Source organism: Petaurus breviceps, unplaced genomic scaffold, assembly GCF_028583685.1.
Source record: "Petaurus breviceps papuanus isolate PSGF00001 unplaced genomic scaffold, PetGlider_PUasm1.0 103, whole genome shotgun sequence".
In the NCBI taxonomy this organism is placed as follows: Eukaryota; Metazoa; Chordata; class Mammalia; order Diprotodontia; family Petauridae; genus Petaurus; species Petaurus breviceps.
In genome coordinates this window covers 1,827,926-1,848,672 of record NW_027185588.1, presented here as the reverse complement: position 1 = coordinate 1,848,672, position 20,747 = coordinate 1,827,926, and the positions used below count along the sequence as shown (strand labels likewise).

At 43.7% G+C, this 20,747-nt stretch overlaps 1 protein-coding gene across 5 annotated transcripts in view; it reads right to left on the bottom strand.

Annotated features, from left to right (window-relative positions):
* CHFR (checkpoint with forkhead and ring finger domains) overlaps positions 1-20,522 on the bottom strand; it is a 42,535-nt gene extending 22,013 nt beyond the window's left edge. For 2 of the 5 annotated variants that reach the window (XM_069089543.1, XM_069089619.1), the window contains exons 1-7: positions 20,167-20,520; positions 15,660-15,759; positions 10,497-10,606; positions 7,421-7,480; positions 7,069-7,278; positions 3,569-3,736; positions 376-535 (exon numbers count right to left, since the gene is read on the bottom strand). In XM_069089543.1, coding sequence (XP_068945644.1) covers positions 376-535; positions 3,569-3,736; positions 7,069-7,278; positions 7,421-7,480; positions 10,497-10,606; positions 15,660-15,759; positions 20,167-20,266 — 908 coding nt within the window. In that variant the 5' untranslated portion in view covers positions 20,267-20,520. Of the gene's footprint in view, positions 1-375; positions 536-3,568; positions 3,737-7,068; positions 7,279-7,420; positions 7,481-8,309; positions 8,447-10,496; positions 10,607-15,659; positions 15,760-20,166 lie in introns of those variants that run through there. The other 3 variants (XM_069089704.1, XM_069089877.1, XM_069089792.1) reach the window with 3 other exon arrangements.
* Between the last annotated feature and the right edge of the window lie 225 nt (positions 20,523-20,747).

Below are 20,747 nucleotides of genomic sequence, written 5' to 3'. Positions count from 1 at the left end.
CTGGAAGGGGGCTTGCTGGCACCTGCTGCCCACATGCATTGACTTCGGTGGGGACCCAAGTTCAATCCTAGCTCTCCTATATACCAGATGTATGACTTTGGATGAGTCCCTTCACCTCAGTGGCTTCAGTGCCCTAGTCCATAAAACGAGGTGGTTGGACTGTTCTATCTCCATGACTCCTCCCCAGCTCTGAGCCTGGGAGCCCCCAGAGTAGTGGAAGGAAGGTCACCTAAGCACACAGCACAACATAAGTGTGGAGCACTCTGTATTACAGTTAAGAAAGAATTAGAAATGTCTCAGAAAACACCCCATGAGTGCCACCTTGTCCCAGCTGCCGCAGACCCCTCCCGTCCCACCACCACAGCAGCAGCACACCTCACGCAGTCATGCAGCAACTCCTGACAAATGATGCAAGTGAGAGTTTCTTCCATTTTGTCGGGTTTCATGTCTGTTGCTCTCACTTCCTCAGGAATGGCCCTGCTGTTTTCACACTGGTCTGTGACAAACAACTGAAGACTCATATCAGTGTCCCCATCTGGAAGAGAAAGTGGGCAGTGAGAGGACATGCCTGGCCTCTTACGATTAGCGGGACAGGCAGCCAGGAGCCCTGTTCATGAACTCCCAGAGAAGAACAGAAGCTGTCTGATGGCAGGGCCCTGGGGGTGGGGCTGGGAGGCCTGGTATGGGGAGGAGCGGGAGAGCATGGACACAGGGAGATTTCAAGGAAAATTTTTAAAAATTTTTTTAAATTTAATAAAAAATTTTATTTTTTAAATTTAGCATTTAAATTATTTAAATTTAATAAAAATGTAATAAGTTTTTTTTTAAATTTAAAAAAAAAAAAAAGGTCCACAAGAAAGGGACTACATTAGTGGCAGGTTGCATGATTAAGGACATGGTCAGGGACTGGCCCTACCATGGGGCAGAGTCTTTGACCCCTACAGTAACTAGAGCTATTCTGGGAGTGAGGGCAGAAAGGCAAAGGGGAATCCATGGGGTAAGCCCTACAAGGCAGTGGTAGAAAGTACCTAGAAAAGAGAGCCTGGAATGGAGACCCATAAAGCTATGACTACATGAAGAAAAGAGAGAGACTAGACAGTATAGGGGTCATGATTCAGAGAGCGAGCATCTAGAGTAAACAGAAAGAGAAGACAGATAATGAAGAGAATGAGAGATCCTTTTTTGGAAAGGGATGCAAAAACAAAAGAAATTTAAAAACTAATGAACAGGACTAGCTGAAGGGGAGAAGAGGCAAGGGGAATCTAGCTGACTGAGAGGAGAAGAAGAATGGGAATAAATGTATAACCAGATAAAAAGGGGGGAGGAATTAATAAGCAAAACCCTATAGGGAAAGGTGTAACAAATGAGAAGAGGGGATCAGGGGTGAGGGAAAGAGAGTCAGTGGAAACAAGGCCACCTTTGAAAAAAGAGGAAAGTAACTGAAGGAATGTAATACTCCGATAACAGGAAAAGAGGGAATTTGAAACTGCAAAGCTTCAATATAGATAATATTAATGCAGCATAGATAAGAAGGGAAGAAAGGTGAAATGGGAAAAAACCTTTCCATCAAATTTCTCTGATAAGGGTTTGGTACCCAGGATATATAAACAATTAATAAATATTTATAAGATCAACATCCATTTCCCAATAGATAAATGGTCAAAGGATATGAACAAAAAGTTCTCAAAAAAAGAAATGTGAAGATTCACAAACACATGAAAAAATGTTCCAAATCACTAAGAGATTGTACATCAAAACAACTCTGTGATTTCACCTCAGATCCTGCAAATTGGCAAAAATGACAAAAAATAACAAGTCAGTATTGGAGAGGTTGTAGGAAGATAGGTACACTAATACATTGTTGGTGGAACTGTAAAATAAAATGGAACAATCATTTTGGAAAGCAATTTGGAATTATGCAAATAAAGTGAGTCAAGTGTCTCTACCCTTTGAACAAAAGACGAGTACTAGAAGCTACTGATGAGTAAAAAGGGCCTCATTCACACCGCAATATTTAGAGCAGCACTTTTTGTGACACGTGAGAAATGGAAACAAAGTGGATGTCACTGATTGGGAAGCGGCTAAACAAATCATGGCACACAAATATAATGGAACATGATTGTGCCGTGAGGAAATGACATGTGCAATGAGTCTATGTGAAATGGTGCAGACGGAAGAGGAGCCAAGACAACTACATGCACAGCAAACACAATGTAAATGGAAAGCCACAAGAAGCCCTCCCTAAGTCAGGCCTTGCAGAGGTGGGAGGTGCACAGGGCTGTGCACTGCACACGCTCGGGGACTCTCTCCATGCAATGATCAGCTGTGCTGAATGCTCCCTCCTTCCAAAAGAAATATTATCTACCTCCAGGATGGTTCTCCGGGATGGGGAGAGAGAGGGACACACGGGGCACTATGACAATGTAAGAAACAGAAAATATCAATGGAAACTCTAAAAATGAAAATGATTACATAAAGCAAGGACTTGGGAGTTTACCTGGTAAGACACACACAGGAACCACAGACACAAAACTCCACAGATAAAGACAGAGTCAGAGAATAACCTCGCCGACTTTGGGACCGTCTCATGCCTCTCTGATTAAAGGCTGTAGCCATGAGCTCCAAGCCTCCATCAGCGGAGAGGACTCAGCTCAGACACCTCCTCGTCTCTCGCCTGGCTGACTCCCCAGGCCTCTCCCCACCATCACAGCTTCCCAGCTGCCTTTTGCACGCGGTCTCCCCCATCAGACAGTAAGTTCCTTGAGGGAAGAGACTGTCTTTTTCGTACTTGTATCCCCAGTACTTAGCGCAGTGCCTGGCACATAGTAGGCACTTAGTAAATGTTTACTAATTGGTTAATTGGGCAAATATTATTTGCTCATGAATAGGCCAAGTTAGTGAAATATAAATTATAATACTACCTGAATTAATTTACTTATTCAGTGACATACCAACAAAACTACCAAAGGATTACTTTATAGAGCTAGAAAAAATAACAAAATTCATTTGGGGGAACAAAAGGTCAAGAATAGCAAGAAAATCAGTAAAAAAAAAAAAAGAGAGAAGGGAGCCTATCAATACCAGATCTCAAAATAAACTAAAAAACTAATTATCTAAACAATTGGTACGGGGTAAGACATAAAAAAGATGATTGGTGGAGCGGATTAGGTACACAGTTTTCAGAAGCAGATGAGCACAGTAGCTTCAGAGCTGATACACTCAAAAATTCCAACTCTTAGGGCAAGAACTGACTGACAAAAATTGCTGAGAAAACTGGAAATCAGTTTGGCAGAAATTAGGCACACACCAATATATCACAGTTCATACTAAGATAAACTAAAAATTTTTGATTACCCATTTAGATATAAAGGATAATATCATAAACAAATCAGAGGAGCACGGAAGAAAACACTAGTTAGATATATGTAGTAAGATACTAACTGTTTAAGCAGACTAGAACTAATGAACATTTAGTTTCATGTCCAATCTTTTTTATCCTTGTTTACATATCTGAAGGCAATGATTAGTAGGGCTGTAATAATGTAAAAAAGAAATGTGATCGCCTAACCTCCTTTCATTTTCTTTTTAGCAGGCCCCAAGTCTTCCCAGTCCTGAGGTTTGGACAGAAAAGCTGACGGTCCCTCTTTGTCTAGAGGAGTTGATAAGAAGTTGGAGGTGTCATCACGTGTGGCAAACTGATACTGATCTTCAAGTGATGTGCTTACACACCTGGCTTCTATGCGAGAGGAAGAACAGAGCAAAAATAAAAGAAATCAGCATCGATCATTTTACAGAAGTCCCCTTTAAGCAAAGGTCCCACTTCAAACCCAAGGGGCCAGTATGATGTGCTTGTTCTAATCTGGCTATGAGGAGCCTTCCCTGCCAGCATTCACGTATTTCTGGTGCTCAGATCAGAGATTAGAAAAAGCCTTAGGGATCATCTGGCCCAAGCTAGGGTAGGAAACAAGCTGTATTGACATATGCTGCTCATACACACTGATTAAAAACCAGTTATTAATGCCAAATTAATGCCACACAAGCACGCACACACATATACACACACATGGGATGCTTCTTAGTTGAAAACCATCGACCTGCTGGAGTCATGTAAAAGCAAGTGAGAAATGTGGGGTCTCTATTTTCTATTCAAATTTAAAAGAGAGCCAGAACAGCTGGATAAAACAATTTCTTAATAGATTCATTGATTACACATAATATAGAGGAAATGTCGGATTTAGTGATTTCAGTGCATTAACAGAACTCGCCCCCAAAGCTGTTTTATTGAAATCACATCATCTACATTTCTACGGGTACTAGCGGTTCTCATAAACTAGCCCAGTGCAAAAACCGAAGGGCCAAAGTCAAGTGCTGTGACATAAACCATGAGACCACAGACATGTCTTATTGGACAAATTATTTTTTTCCCTCCTCCAGTGCCCAGCACAGTGCTCTGCAGTAAATGCTTAAATGTTTGCTCAACTGTAGACTGCTGTGTGTGTGTGTGTGTGTGTGTGTGTGTGTGTGTGTGTGAGAGAGAGAGAGAGAGAGAGAGAATGTGTGTGTGTGTGTGAGAGAGAGGAAAGAGAAAGAGAGAGGAGAGAGGGAGGAGAGAAAGAGAGAATGTGTGTGTGTGAGAGTGAGAGAAAGAGGAAAGAGAGAGAGAAAGAGGGGGGAGAGGGGAAAAGGGGGAGGGAGAGAGGAGAGAGAGAGGGAGGAGAGAAACAGAATGTGTGTGAGTGAGAGAAAGAGGAAAGAGAAAGAGAGAGAGGAGAGAGAGAATGTATGTGTGTGAGAGAGAGAGGAAAGAGAAAGAAAGAGAGGAGAGAGAGAATGTGTGTGTGAGTGAGAGAAAGAGGAAAGAGAGAGAAAGAGGGGGGAGAGGGGAAAAGGGGGAGGGAGAAGGACAGAGAGATAGAGAGAAGGGGAGAGGGGGAGAGAGAGAGAGACACGGGGGGGGGAGAGGGGGGGGGGAAGGGGGGGGGGAGGGAGAGAGAGAGAGAGCGCAACTGCATGTGAGTGAGTGGGCAGGAGAATCACCTTTAGATGCCAGCTCCACATCTTGTTCTGTGAATTCAGGTTTTGGTCAGTGACATTTTTCAAACAGCCACATCTTATCAATAACTTCTGGCTTTGACAGACCAGACTTATTTGCACAAATAAACTCAATGAAATGCTTGGCATAGTGTGTTAAGGGCACTCAACTCTGAGTTAGATTAGGTTAAAATCTTGGCTCTTTTCTACTGCGTGACCCTGAGCAAGACAATGAACTTCTCTTAACTTCTACTTCCTTATTTGTAAAATGGAAATAACAGAACAATCCACCTCAGACATCCATTAGAAGGAAAATGTTCCTTGACTCTCAAGGTACCATATAAGCACAAGCAATTATCACCATAATACTTCAGCACAAGATTGCATTTGATCAAAGCAAGACAACAACAAAAATTAGCCATCTGGGCTTGGAGTCAAAGAACCTGGGGTTCCAGTCCGTCTCAGACAATAATTATCAATGTAAACGCCGGCACATTGTTCAAACTCAATTTCGTCCATACAAAATGGAGCCAATATCAGCACATCTTATCATACAGAGATGCATCATGCTCTCTTTATATGTTTTTAAAGTTATTATTGTTATTACTATTACAGATCAAGCAAATGTCAAAAGCCAACAGACATCAGAAAGAACAAAAAGCTCACTTTGATCAAGTCTGGATTTAACAGAATGGCTCTTTGGGTCATTCATCCAACAAGAACTATGTGTTCAACATCATAAAAAGATCTATGGAGGGCACAAAAGAAGATGCAGCAAGTGAAAATTTCTAAGGGACAGAATTTCTGGGTAAATTATAATGAATGCTAATTATTAACTACTGCTGGCAAGTAGTCAACAAAAAAGGCTCATCTGTTCCTCCTGGTGATCAAAGAGACCTAACCTGTGGAACCTTAATATTATAAATATGAGTAATTTAATACTTATAAAGCCTTTGGAAAAGGGGGTGAACGTGAGGGTGGAAATCAACCCTGATTGGTCAGCAAGTAATGAGAGAGTTAATACTGTAATGAGAGGCAGGCTCATTCCAATGAGGGGCCCTGACTGATAACCCAGTCTTAGTTAGAGACTTCTCTCCCTATCACCCTGCCCAGGGCAACCTTGACCAAAAGCGGAAACCACTTCTACCCAGCCTCTTCTGACTTAAACACAAGGGCCTGGAATCCATCAATTCACCCAAATGAAAATTTCTTTCCCTTTGGATCAGATCTAAATTTGCCCAGTTGGGTGCATCTCGCCCATTACTACATCTCATTCTCGGCCCTGCACTTCAGAGGCTGTCTGAGTAGCCCACAGAGGTTAATTTCTAAATGAAGAAAAGGAAGGGGAAAAACCTTAGTCCTAATTCAATCACTGGCTATTAATATAGGAGAGAAATAACCATTTCTCTCAAGAGAAGCATGTTCCTTGCTTTCTAGAAGCTTAAATCAAGGGCAATGCAAAAATTATCAGCAGTGTGTGAGATGACAGGTCCCTCAGTGCTGGTGGAGGTGAGGAGTGCTGAGGGGAGAGCTCGGGGTCTGGCTGCTATGAGCCCAGAGGCTGTGCTAGGCACCAGGCAAGGCTCCTCAAATAAGGACAGTCCATTCTCACCTGAAGTACCTGGGACACATAATAATGTACTATCTCCCCTCCAGTCAGCTACAGGTGATTCTGCTCACCTCAAAGAACGAGTGGGTCTTTTCTTACCATTGTCAGCTTAACCACTCTGGGAGCTAGGGTTTTGACAAATAAAGGACACCCCACAAGTCTTGATGCAGCTGTAAGTTATTAAAACTTTTCTGGGATATCCTGTACAAAGACAAGAGCTCCTGATCTCAAGCAGCTTAAATTCCAGGAGGATTCCACTGCCCACAAGAAAAAAATATATACATCTTAAAAAACCGGAGAGTGGGAGTGACGCCTAACACTCAGAGAAACCCTTCCTCTGTCTTCATGACAACAGAGATGTCAGGATTCCCCAAGGGCATCACTCTCGTGAGTAGCAGCCACCCCCACGCCCAAAACCAAGAGCTCACCACCAGCTCTAGAAGGATGCTCCCGCTCAGCAGCAGACTCCAGGAGAGAGGTAGAGGACGTATTAAAGAGGTCTGACGTAGATGTAGATGGCTGTGGTTCCTCAAAGCAAGACCGATCATTGGGCAAGGACGGCATGACCTGGGCATCATCGCTTCCTTCTAAACCTGAGGTATCTTTGGTCACGTTGCACACATGTTCTCCAGTAGCCTCTGCAGAAGGGACAGATGGAACATGAGTACAGGGGTCAGGCAGAAAAGGCTGCAACTTCACAGAAATGAAGATCTGGAAGGATTCTCCTAAGATGAGGACTCCTAACTTTCTGCCTACTCTTCTGTTTCAAGTTTTACTTACCAATGAGTTCTGGGGATATGCCTGGCTTTGCTTTCAGAGATTCATAGAGATATGCGACATCTAAAAGGAGAAGAAACAGTCAGAAAGTACCAGCAAAAGTCTGGAAAAACAATTTTTAGAGGAAAAAAGCAATCATCCTTCTCTCTGCTTTCTACCTCTTCCAAACTTTCTATCTATCTAGGAGTTGTTGTCAATCACTGTATATGTTGCTAAATAAGACTTTCAGAGACTAACTCTAAATCAGCTTTCTACCTCTGATAAAGTTCAAAAGATCTGAAGCAAGCATCTCAAAACATCTCAATTCATCTCAGAGTATATTAATCCCAAAGAATGAGCCAGGGGTTAGTATGTTTGGAACTGGAACAGAAGATGGACAGCAGCAAGATTAAAAACACCCATGGCTACTGGTCTACTCAAAACACTGCACAATGGTAGGTCTTGGTGGCAAAAGGAGGGTTTCTGAACAAAAAGGGTGCTGTGGAACAATGCCTAACAACACCTTCAGTTCCCACTTCCTCTGTCAGTGGTTATCAAACTTTCCCATGTCTTGACTACAATTTGTTTCCCAGAGGGCTCCCTACCCCTCACCCAGATGCCACCAGGCTATGCCCTTCCCAAGAGTGCACCTAGGAAGCCCTGAGCTCACCACCAACCCTGCCTCTGCACCTTGTGGGTCACTACACCTTCCCATCTACCCTGAATCTGAAGCCTCCAATGTGCATTATCTCCCCTAATTAAAATATAAACTCTGATCTGATTTTTGATTTGTATCCCCAATGTTTAGCACATGGTAAGTGCCAGTCACTGAAGCATTTATTAGGAACCTACTACATGCTAGGCACTATGCTAAGCACTGGGGATGCAAAGAAAGACAGACGACAGTCCCTACCCTCAAGAAGCTCCCAGTCTAATGGGGGAGGCAGCATGAATGGACAAAGAGGAGATCAACTCCAAAGGAAGGCACTGAGATTAAGGAGGGCTGGAAAACGCTTCTTGCTGAATGAAGGTTTAGTCTTTAGCTGAGACCTGAAGGAGAGATGAGGGAGAGAGGGGCACAGTCAGAGAAAATGCCTGGAGCTGAGATGGAGGGTCCTGCAGGAAGAACAGCCAGGAGGCCAGACTCCTGGATCACAGGGTGTGTGGGGAAGAGGGAGTGCTGTTTGTGGTTCGTCCTTTGTTCTCGAAGAACACCCTGACATCAGGAAGGCGGGGCCATGATGTGCAAGTGTATGCAAAGCCACCAGCCTCACTGTCCTCTCGAGCCATCTGGGTCCAGTGGCCAGACATAGATCAGGACAACTGGAGATGGCCCTGGATGGCTTTTTTAAGCTAAGGTCTTTACAATAAGACTAGAAGGGGGTGTGTGTATATGTGTGTGTGTGTGTGTGTGTGTGTGTGTGTGTGTGTGTTGGGGGAGGGGACAACAAAGATTATCAGGGGTACTGAATGATAGAATATTTTATATTTGATCCTGGAGATGAGAGGGAGTTACTAGAATTTACTGAGAGAGGGGTGATGTATGTGTGTGTCTGTGTGTGATGGTTAGATCTGCTGCTTTAGAAGGATCATGCCAGCAATGGAGGACAGGATGGACAAGAGTTGGAAGACACTTGTGGGACAGGGCTGGGAGAGAGGAGAAATGAGCTGCTTTGTTTCATTTGGTGACATAGCAAGGGTCTGAACTAAGGTCTTCTAACTCTAAACCCTGACTCTTTCTGCTTCACCACATCTGAGTGAAGTAGACGGGAAGGGCTATTTCTTGGTTCTTGTAGGTCATATTCCCTTTAATGAGCCTCTGAACCATTTCGATTTACAATACTATTAACCATATTCGGCTTGTGGTCCATTAGGATCCCTGAGATCATCTTCTTTTGTATTCATGCCTACCTAGTCCTTTCCCATTTAATAAGTGTTGTTGTTGTCACCACAAGTGCTTGGGCCTATTGGGGGAACCATTTACCCAAAGCAATAAGTCACTTTTATATTTTATACTTATTTTGGAAAGTATCACCAATTCTAGTTATCACGCAGTATAATTCACAGATCTGATCATCAAGTTCTCCAGGGAACCAATAAGACAGTGACTGAAATGGAACTGGTTGCCTGGACACACCACCTCATAGGTCTGCCAGATTAAAGTCAAATTGTTATTAATTCTCTTTTGGGTCCAGACCTCAAGCCTGCCATTTCCCCTTTAATGGGCTTGTCAAGATCACCTTTCCCAACTTCACAGAGATGAGGCAGAATCACAAAATGTCTCATCTGCCAAGGTTAGAGACAAAGACAAACGAGGACTCGATCCTTTCCCCTCAAGCCACCTGTAATGGAGCAGGGCTGATCAAACAGGCCCAGATCAACGCAATGCCCATTTCTGAAGACATGAAGCGCACAAAAAGACAGGCTTCACTTGATGAAACCCCCTGATGGGAAGAGGCCCTTCCAGCTAGAATGATTAGAAAAGGCTTCAATGTCATTATCATGAAATTGCTCATAAAAGCCTTTTGGAAACTCTCATGCTGTTAGGAATGAAGTGTTAATAACGTCTTTCTTTCTTTAGTTCAGAAAATGCTAATAGGGTGGACTAGGAAGAATGAAGTGATAATTAGGCTAAACGGGAGCAGCACAAGCAGAGACTGAATGACAGTCAGCAACAGAGGAAAGGACCCATGCAAAGACTGAACACTGGGCCAAAAGGAAAGCTGTTGGAAGGAGGGGCTTTGTCAAGAGCCTAAGGGATCAAAGACGGGATCTCAGAAGCAAAATAAGATCATGTTTGTAAAGTGCTGAGCTCAGTGCCTGGCCCTTAATAAATGCTGCCCTCTCTTCAAACGTCTGCTACTCCAATCCCTTCAGTTTTACTAATGGAGACACTGAGGCCCAGAATTGCCAGAGTGACGACTCTGGGGGCCCTGGTGAGAAATCAGTTCAGCAGCTCTGCCACGTTAAGAAGCACTACTGACGGCTGGCTGGCTGGCCCTGCCACAGTCTGATGGCAAGGAGGGCGATCGGTGCCTTGGCTGCCCTGGGGGCCCTCTGGGGTCAGCACCCCACTCCCACCCCCCAAGGCTTTCCTTACTGTGCTCTGGCTCGTTCTTCCTGTAAACCACGTAGATGACGTCCCCAGTCTGTAAAGCATATGACTGCTTTTTCACAACCCTCACTTTATTAATGACTGTTCCATTAGTGCTGTCAAGAGAACAAAAATACAATTAGAGAATCACTGAAAACCAATATGAAGGATACATCTCAGTGCTAAATTTTGTGGCACAGGCTGTCAACTGGCATTCCTAGTTACACTAAAAAATTAAACCAACATTAATGTTTTATAGGTTACACATCAATACCCAGAGAAACCCACAGGTGAAGTATTTCCTAACTATTCTCTTGCAAAAAAAGCTTTACTACTCCTCTCTTATTGACTCCATGTTGCCATAATCAACCCATCGATTCAAAATTCCTATGCCCTCAAAACCCCTTCCCCTCTCTATCTTTCTTCCTGCATAGCTGATAACCAGACAGTGGGGAGGAAATTTCCATCATCAGTTTTCCCTTTTCCCCTTCTGAACTTGGCCCTCCTTGCAAAAACCATTTCCTCCTCCTCCTTCCAGAAGGCTCAGCACAGACATCCCTCTGAACAGAGGTAGCTAACCTTGAGGCAAGTTATTAAGGCTGGGGTCCCTGCCTTCAAGGAGCTCACACTTCAATGGGAGAGACAACCTGTACATATAGAGTCATAGAAGTGCTATAAAAAGAGAAGATGTGTAGAAATCAACTGAGGAAGCTGAAGTATAGAGGGCTCCTGTGGCCGGCCCAGGTCACACAGCAAGGCAGGAGCAGAGCTGGACCAGTGACCAGGCTCGGTCAGTCCTCTTCAGTGTTCTCTGCACCCCACAGTCTTCTTTTGGAGGACTGATCTGGCAGCAGGGACAGGCTGGTTTGAAGCAGGGAGACTACTAAGGAAGCAGTAATAAAAATCCGGCTAAGATAAAATGGGCCTGGAAGAGCTGCCTTCTGTGTGCTAGAAGGCACATAACAGCCAAGAGAGACCGTGTGGATAAAAGCAAGGCCTTGACCACTAACTGGACAAGAACAATGGGGACAGCACAAAGGAGCTCCCCCCCAAAGGTTAAAGAGGGATGTTCTCCAGAGGACCAGGTCTCAGGCTCTCTCCAAGGGCACTGAAACCCCTAACACCAAGTTCAGGGCATAACCACGTGCTCTAGTTTAGTCTTGGTGGGAGAAGAGTCCTGATATCTTGCTCTGCCTCCTGGGCCAGTCAGCTATCAGGAGTGGTGTCCCACTGCTTCTCTGAGGAGGGCACACACACAACTCTTTTTTTTGGAGGGGCAATTGGGGTTCAGTGACTTGCCCTAGTATGTGTTAAGTGTCTGAGGCCAGATTTGAACTCAGGTCCTCCTGACTCCAGGGCCAGTGCTCTATTCACTTTGCCACCTATCCACCCTCCCCCCCCCAACTCTTACCCTGCCAGAGTGCAGGAAGTGATGTCTAATATCCTATTATCAAACAGCTGAGTCATCGATCTTTTCCCACTTATTAGGAAAACTAGGTTTTCCCTTTCCTCCTACATTGTGCTTCCAGCCCACCATCATTTACACCAAACACTGTTCATCATTAGGCAATCACAGTAGCTAGGTGGTGCAGAGCACTGGACTCGAAGTCAGGGAGACCCTAAATTCAAAGACAGTTTCAGGGCCAAGCCAATATAATAAAAATGACAATACTCCCTAAATTAATTACTTATTCAGTGCCATACCAAAGGATTACTTTATAAAGCTAGAAAAAAATAACAACACAATTCATCTAGCAGAACAAAGGGTCAAGAATATCAAGGGAATCAAGGAAAAAACTGGGAGGTGCGTCTAGTATTACAAGAGTGCTAGACCCACAATCAATAAGACAAGGCACCTAATGGGTCTATGACCCTGGGCAAGTCACTTATAGCCTGTTTACCGCAGTTTCCACATCTGTGACATGGGGAGAATAATAGCACCTACCTCACAGGTTTGTTGTGAGGGTCAAATAAGTAATATTCGTAAAGTGCTTAGCCCAGGGACTAAAACACAAGGGCTGCCATGTAAATGTTAGCTATTATCATATGCAAAGTTCTAATCTGTCAAAATATCTACCAAAATAATCTGATGCTAGCTAAGAAGTGATCAGTGGAACTGATCAGGTAGGTGCATACCATACAGAAGCAAATGAACACAGTGACCTAGTGTTTGATAAACCCAAAGATCCCAGAGACTGGTGGCAAGAGCTTGCTATTCAAGAAAAACTGCTGGGAAAACTGGAAATAGTCTGGCAGAAACTAGATATGGACCACCATCTCACACCATATCAGCTCAAAAAGCATGCCTGAAAGAGGTACATGAGGGTGATATCACAAAGCAAATTAATGAAGCAAGGAAGAAATTACCATCTAAAGAGAGGGGAAAAATTAGTGACCAAACAAGAGATGAAAAAGTTCATAGGAAGTAAAATAATTTTGATAAAATTTACAAGTTTTTGCACAAAGCCAATTCAGCTAAAATTAGAAGAAAAGAACTAATATGAGAAATATGTTTTGCATGACTTCACATGTATAATGGTTTATATAATGGCTTGTTTTCTCAATGGGTGTGGGAAGAGCTGGAGGGAGAGAATCTGGAACATAAAATAAAAATAATGAATGTCAAAATTAGAAGAAAAGCAGGTAGCTAGGGAAAAAGTCTTTGCAGTAAGTTTCTCTGATAAAGGTCTCATTTTTTTTTAGGGTTTTTTTTTTTTTGTGCTTTTTGGAGGGCAATTGGGGTTAAGTCACTTGCCCAAGGTCACACAGCTAGTTTTTGTGCTAAGTGTCTGAAGCCAAATTTGAACTCAGGTCCTCCTGACTCCAGGGCCGGTGCTCTATTCACTGCACCACCTAGCCGCCCCCGAAGGTCTTATTTTTAAGATATATAAGGAACAGTCAAATTTACAAGGATATGAGAAATTCCCCAATTGACAGATGATCACAGGATACAAATAAGCTGTTTGCAGAAGAAATCCAAGCCAAACCAACAGCCATATGAAAAAATGCTCTAAATCACTAATAATTAGAGAAATACAAATTAAGACAACTCTGAGGTACCATCTCACAGCCACCAGACTGGCTAAGATGAAAAAAAGGAAAATACTGGAGAGAAAACAGGTAATTTATTACACTGTTGGTGGAGCTGTGAACTGATCCAATCAGTCTGGAGAACAATTTGGATCTATGCACCAAAAGCCATTAAGATGTGCATACCCTTTGACCCAGCAATATCACTACTAGGTCTATGCCCTAAAGAAATTTTTAAAAAGGGAAAAATAATTTGTGTGTACAAAAGTAATTATAGCAGTTCTTCTGGAAACCAAGGGGATGCCCATCAATTGGGGAAGGCTGAACAAGTTTTGGTATATGAATGTGATGGAATACAACTGTGCTGTAAGAGATGATGAAGCGGATAGCTTCAGAAAAACATGGGAAAATGTGTATGAACTGATGCAAAATGAAGAGAGCAGAGCCAGAAGAACAATTTATATAATAATATTATAGAGATAAATAACTTGAAAGACTCAGTAACTCAGTGATCAACACAATGACACATTCTAAAGAACTCATGATGAAACCTGCTACCCATCTAATGACAGAGAAGACATGCACTCAGAGAGCAGACTGAGCATATATTGTTCTCTTTCTGTCTTTCTTTTATTTTTCTTGGGGGGGGGAGAACATGGCTAATGAGCATATTTGTTTTTCATTATTGTACATATTTGTAATGGGTTTTGTTTTTCTTGCCTTCTCAAAGGGTTCAGGAAAGGGGGAGAAAGAGAATTTAAAACTGAAAATTACATTTTTTAAAAAATCCAGCCTCAGACACAAGTTGTGTGACCTGAGACATGTCACTTAGCCTCAGTTTGCCTTACTTTCCTCAACCTTAAAATGGGAATAATAGCACCTACTGCCCAGGATTAGTGTGAGGATTAAATGAGATATTTGTAAAGGATTAGCATGGTATCTCATGCTTAATAAATGCAAGTTTCCTTCCTTCCTTGTCATCACCTGATCTTCCTAGAAGGCCTCAAAGCCCAGAGAATTCAATTAAATTCAACTCCACAATCAGTTATTAAGTATTTACTATGTAAAAAGCACTATACTGGGTGTGGGTGATAAAAAAATGCAAAACACAATTCCTGCCTTCAAGGAGCTTACATTCTAACTAGAGGATACATGCATGTTATAGAAAATTATAACAGAAAATAAAATGAGGCAGGAAAAAGGAGTGCTCCAAAGTACTCTAGGGAAATATAAGAAGGAAAAGGGCACTTTTAGGCGGGCGGTGGTGGGGGAAAGGAAGACTTTATGAAAGAAATAGCACCTGGCCTAAGGGTTAAAGAAAGATAAGGATTCTGAGAGGTAGAGCCGTGGAGAGACTTGTGGAGACACAGTGTAAACAGTGTGTAAACGCCTGTGTAAACAGAACTGAGAGATGTAACATCAAGTTTTGGAAACTGATAGGGGTGTAGTTTGACTGACTAAACAGAGCCAAACACTGTAGTGTGTGTAAAGAAAATAATGCAAAATAAGGTTGGAAAAGGTGGGTTGGAGTCAACTTGTAAAGGAACTAAAATTTCAAGTTAAGAAGTTTGCATTTTATCCTATATGCAGAAGAGAATCTTTTTGAGTAGCAGTGACATAGCCAGACTTTAAAAAACTCCATTGGAATATAAAAAACCAACCCCAACCCCTTGCAACCAACATTTCTGACAGAATTCTGTTTTAATTCATAAGCACATAAGAAAGCACTTGCCAGACTCCAAAGCCGCACTGGCTACCCTCACACTGCAAATCCAACCATTACCCTGGCAAACGACACGAAATATACACTGTATGACAGGACAAAAAAATTTCACCTCCCAGAAACATAAATCAAAATTCCTAAGAATGAGAAAATACAGAATTCTCCTTTATTTTTTTTTTAAAGCAATTGGGGTTAAGTAACTTGCTCAAGGTTACATGGCCAGTTTTTCTGGGTGTGGTGCTAAATATCTGAGCCCAGATTTGATCCCCAGGTCATCCCAACACTGGAGCCGGTGCTCTTACTTGCTGAGCCACATGGCCGGCCCTTGAATTCTCCTTTCTTTATGGTCATTTCAAACGACACTCCAGACACTATACAGGTAAGAGAGGATAAGAGATCTGGGGGAAAAGGCTCACCTGGTATCCTCCAGAGAAACCCGACCAGATTCTTCATCCACCACTATCTTACAGTGATCTCCAGACACCAATTTGTTGCCAGGTAATGAAAGGTCACAACCTGAAATAAGGATTTTAGGGGTCAAGGGAAACTGTCATTAGTATTTTCTATTAATCATAAAAGAATAATATCCTTTTCTTAGTCAAGGAATCTGATTCTAAGGTAAGCTCCTACTTTAATATATGTAGGAAAACACTGCTATTCAAGTACATTAGAGCACCAAACGGTTCAGTTACAAAAAAGTAAAAAGGTTTAACTGTTATTTAGTTTTTTAAGTTAGTGTTGAATTTTTTACTTCTGATTTAAGATCCTAAATTTCAAAACTCACCATTAAATCCAGTTGTAATAAAATGATCACACAAAATTTAAGCTAGATAAGCTAATGAATTAAGATAAAAATTCATCTTTCATGGGGGCTAATCAATACTCAACAATTTTTTCCCCTTTAAAATATTGAGGCAAAGTTAGATTATTATATAAATATAATATATTATTATATAAAAGACAAGTATCAAAGAAAATGTAGGGGCGGCCAGGTGGCGCAATAAGAGTGTCGGCCAGAGTAGGGAGACCCGGATTGGTTCCGGCCTCAGATACTTAACACCCACACAAAATAACTGGTCGTGTAACCTTGAGCAAGTTACTTAATCCCAATTGCTTTAAAAATAAAACGTAAAAATGATTTAGTATTTGAAACATGGTTAGACACAACTCAAAACTGTATCAGTCACCTTCCTAAGTCAGCCCACAAACATAATCTCATGAAGAGAACTGATCTATCATGCTGTCCTTGAAGTCCTAATAACTGCCTACCTCTACCTTCCTACCTTTCTCCTCCTTTTTTTTGTTTGTTTTGGTTTTTTTGGAGGGGGAAAGGCAAGGTAACTGGGGTTAAGTGACTTGCCCAAGGTCACACAGCTAGTAAGAGTGTCAAGTGTCTGGGGCCGGATTTGAACTCAGATCCTTTTGACTCCAGGGCCAGTGCTCTATTCACTGTGCCACCTACTTGCCCCTCTCCTCCTCTATCTTTAGACAACATTTTCCATAGTGGGAAGAGCATTGTGCTTGGGAGTCCAAAACTTGTCCCTTCCACTGGTCCTTTGGGTTTCAGTTCTCTGACACACTGGAGTCTTAAGAGAAATGTGGCTCATTACCTCTAAAGGACTACAAGCATTCAGAGGTTCCTTCGGACCCTATCATAAACCTGCTATCTCTGGTATGGTCTGCAGCGATCTGGTAATTGGCTGTAGCACATTTAAAAACAATTAACCATGACTCATCTTAAATTCAACATTGTTGAAACTGAAATTGTTCCCATTAAACCCAACCCTCTTCCAAATGCTTCCCTCAGTCAGGCTTCAGCCCAGACTTCTCACTCTCTTTCACCCCATCTAATTAATGGCCACCACTGTTTCTCTCATCTGACTCCTTTCCCCCAAGCCTCTACCCACTACCCCTCCTCAGGACTTCTCTCACCCAGCTTATCACAACAAACTCCTAATTGGTTACTTGCCTAGAGGCTCTCCTTATTCCAGTTTATCCTCCCCTGAGATGCCAAAGTTACTTTCCTTAAGTCAGATGTGACCACATTTTTCCATCACTCAATCCACTGCAATGGCCTCCTACTGACTCTAGGATAAACTCCTCCACCGACCTTTTAAAGCCCTAAAACAGTGGTGTCAAACTCAAATAAAAACAATATTGACTTAGAAAATCATGAATACACATGATCTATGTTGTATTGTATTTTTATTTATTCTGTTAAACATTCTCCCAAGTACATTTTAATCTGGTTGTATTGACCTAGGTAAAGAGTTGGACGTCTGCCCTACACAGCCTGCCCCCCACCTATCTTTCCTGTCTCCCTGGGTGTTTCCCTTCCTGTTCTCCTGAGAGCCAGCTGAACTGGTCTGCTCTGTGCTCCTGGCACACAGCACTCCCGCCTCTCGAGGAGGTACTCTGGCTCTAGGGGTCCTCCTGATCTCTGCCTCCTCCTCTTCTCTGAATATGCAGCTCAAGCATCATCTGCTTGAAGTCTTCTCTCAACTGCTAGTGCTCTCCCTAATTATCTCACATTTCATTTTGAGTTTATTAACTTTACGTTTATTCCATGTGTGTTCTTATGTGCACTTGTAAGCTTCCTGCAAGTAGGGATTATTTCATAATAAATACTTGTTGATTGGATGAGTGATGATTCTCCTGTAACTGGCCTAGGTTTTACTGATTAAGACACAGGAAGCACTGGATTTCAAAAAACTAGATGACTAGGCTGAATGTTCAAGAGGAAAAACTTCCTCCTTTATACTTCTCCCCTGGCATGCCTCTTCTGAGCCTTATGATAATTCTTAAGGCAAGTAAAAAGATTTTAGTCCATAGTCAGGCCACACTGTGATCTGCTGATTAATTAACAATGACAGCAGGGAGGAAAGGAAGAAATGGAAGATCTGAGCAAAGGCTTCAGGCCAAGCACAAGCTCCAGAGGCCAGAGCTGAGTGACAGTTTCCACTAATATCGACCATAGCCATGAAACAGGCTTTCCAGGTGCTGTGTGTGGCCTGGACTGCACGGTCAAATGCCTTTTCTTTTCTGCCCCACCTATACACAAAGAGAGAACCCTTATTTTTTCATTCAAAGAACAACATGTACAAGTAAGAAGTTGACTCTTATTCCTAAAATAAAGTCATACTGCTTATGTACATACAAATGGCTCAAAAGAGACACATGACTCAGCTCACTAATCTTTCTGGTTCCAATAATCTGGAAGTACTTGATTACACCAATTTGACCTTATCTATAATTAACCTGTATCAACTCTTTACATATTTACATATTGTTAGAATGTAAACTCCTGGAGAGTAGGGATGACTTCCTTCTTTATACTGGTATTACCCATTCTATAACCATTCTTAAGATCAGTCTAGGGACTGGGTAGGTAGTGTCACTGGTAGAGGTAACTTCAGTGGGGAAACTCCCTCCACCAAGGCAGGTTAGTACCTGCTCTGAACCTAAGGGTCATTGGGAGGACCAGCCTAAAGCATAGACAGACAGAGAGCATATTCCGGGAAGTGTATTTCAGAGGTAGGACTTGAATCAACTGGTCAACATTTATCAAGCACCTGCTATGTGCTGGGCACCATACTAAGCCTGGAGATATAAAAAGAGGCAAAGGACAGTCCCTAGCACAGGAGGAAATCATAGGAGAGACAACATGCAAACAAATATAGACAAAGCAAGTTCCATACCACATGGGAAATAATTAACAGGGAAAACACTGAAATAAAGACCTAAGGTAGAATTCAGATCTTCCCTCCATCTACCCATTATAACACCCTTGTGATGTTTCTCTGTTACCTATCCAGTCCCTAAGCTGATCTTTGTGTTAAGCATGGGTAATACCAGTATAAAGAAGGAAATCATCCCTACTCTCCAGGAGTTTACATTCTAACAGTACATGTGTAAGTATGTAAAGGGTTGACACAGGGGTGGCCAGGTGGCTCAGCGAGTAAGAGCACCGGCCCCAGTGTCAGGATAACCTGGATCAAATCTGGGCTCAGATACTCAGCACCACACCCAGAAATAACTGGCCGTGTAACCTTGAGCAAGTTACTTAACCCCGATTGCTTTAAAAAAAAAAAAAAGAGTTGACAGTTTCTCAGTTGCCAAGAAGCTTCAACAGCATAAAACTGGGCTAAGACCTTTGGAACACACCCTGTGGAGTATCTAGCAGCTGCTTGATAAACGTCTGTTGACTAACTGATTAATCTTCATTCTGCAGATGAGAAGACTTGAGGGTAAAGGAAATAAAAGTCACTGGCTTGGGGAGGCTATGTGGCACAGTGAATAGAGCACTGGCCCTGGTGTCAGGAGGACCAGGAGTTCAAATTCGGCCTCAGACACTTAACACTTACTAGTCATGTGACCTTGGACAAGTCATTTAACCCCAATTGCCCTCCAAAAATAATTTTTAAAAAGTCACTGGCTCAGGATTACACAAAAAGGCACTGTGTGAGGCTTTGGGTTCACAAAGCGAGGCCTGGATCTCAGGGAGCTTACAGTCTACGGGTGTAACAGGAGTCCGGGTCCCTTCACTCCCTTCACCCCTGCTTTTCAGGTCCCCTATATGGGTGGTCTTTCCCCGTTGGAATGCAAGCTCTGGGAAGGCAGGAGCTGTCTTTCTGCTTCTGCTTGTATTCTCAGGGCTTCGCCCAGGGTCTGGAGCACACAGTAAGCGCTTAATAAATGCTCCCGGATCTACTGAGCCCCCATCCATGGTGCTTACAGTCCAATGTGGACCAGGAGGCCCAGTCCCCCCTGGTTCTCGGCTCCCCCTTGGGGCGCGCTTTCCTCTTTAGAATGGAAGCTCTGCCTGTCCTCCCCGGGCCTGGCGCACGCAGCAGGCACTGAATAAGTGCCCGCTGAGTAGCCAGAGTGGGAGAAGGGGTCAGGCCCGGGCCGGGGTCTCCTCACCTTTCCTGCGCCCGATGGTGCACTCCTTCCTCCGCAGCAGCACCGGGGGCTCGCCCTCGCCAGCGCCCAGGCGGATCAGCCTCCCCCACGGCTGCTCCATCCGGACTCACATCGACCCCGCCCGGCCCGAAGAGGGAGGCGCCTCAGAGCCGCCGCTCCGGGGCCCGCTCCGGCTCCCTCCCTCAGCTCCGGGCCCGGGAGCGGCTCGGCCTCTGCTCCGCCAGCCCCGGGGCCTTTCCTGCTTCCTTCTCGCTCCGGGTCAGACGCTCGCCCCCCGCCCGGCCGGGCCTCGGTCCAGCGAGGCTGCGTCGGGGTCGGCAGCTGGGTCTGCGCCTGCGCCGGGCACCGCGCCTGCGCCCCTGGCTCGAGCCGGGGGCCCCCGAAGCTGTGCTCCTGCTCGGGCCTGGGCGCCGTGCCTGTTCTCGGGCTGCCCTGGGCTCTGCCCACCTCCACTGTCAACACACATCGCCAAGCCCAGCTGATCCGATTCGGGGTGGGGCCAACCTTAAAAACACCGCTAGCGATTGGGCCTCTGCGGTCCGGAGGCCGAAACAGAGAGCGGCGGCTAGAAGGGCTCGGAA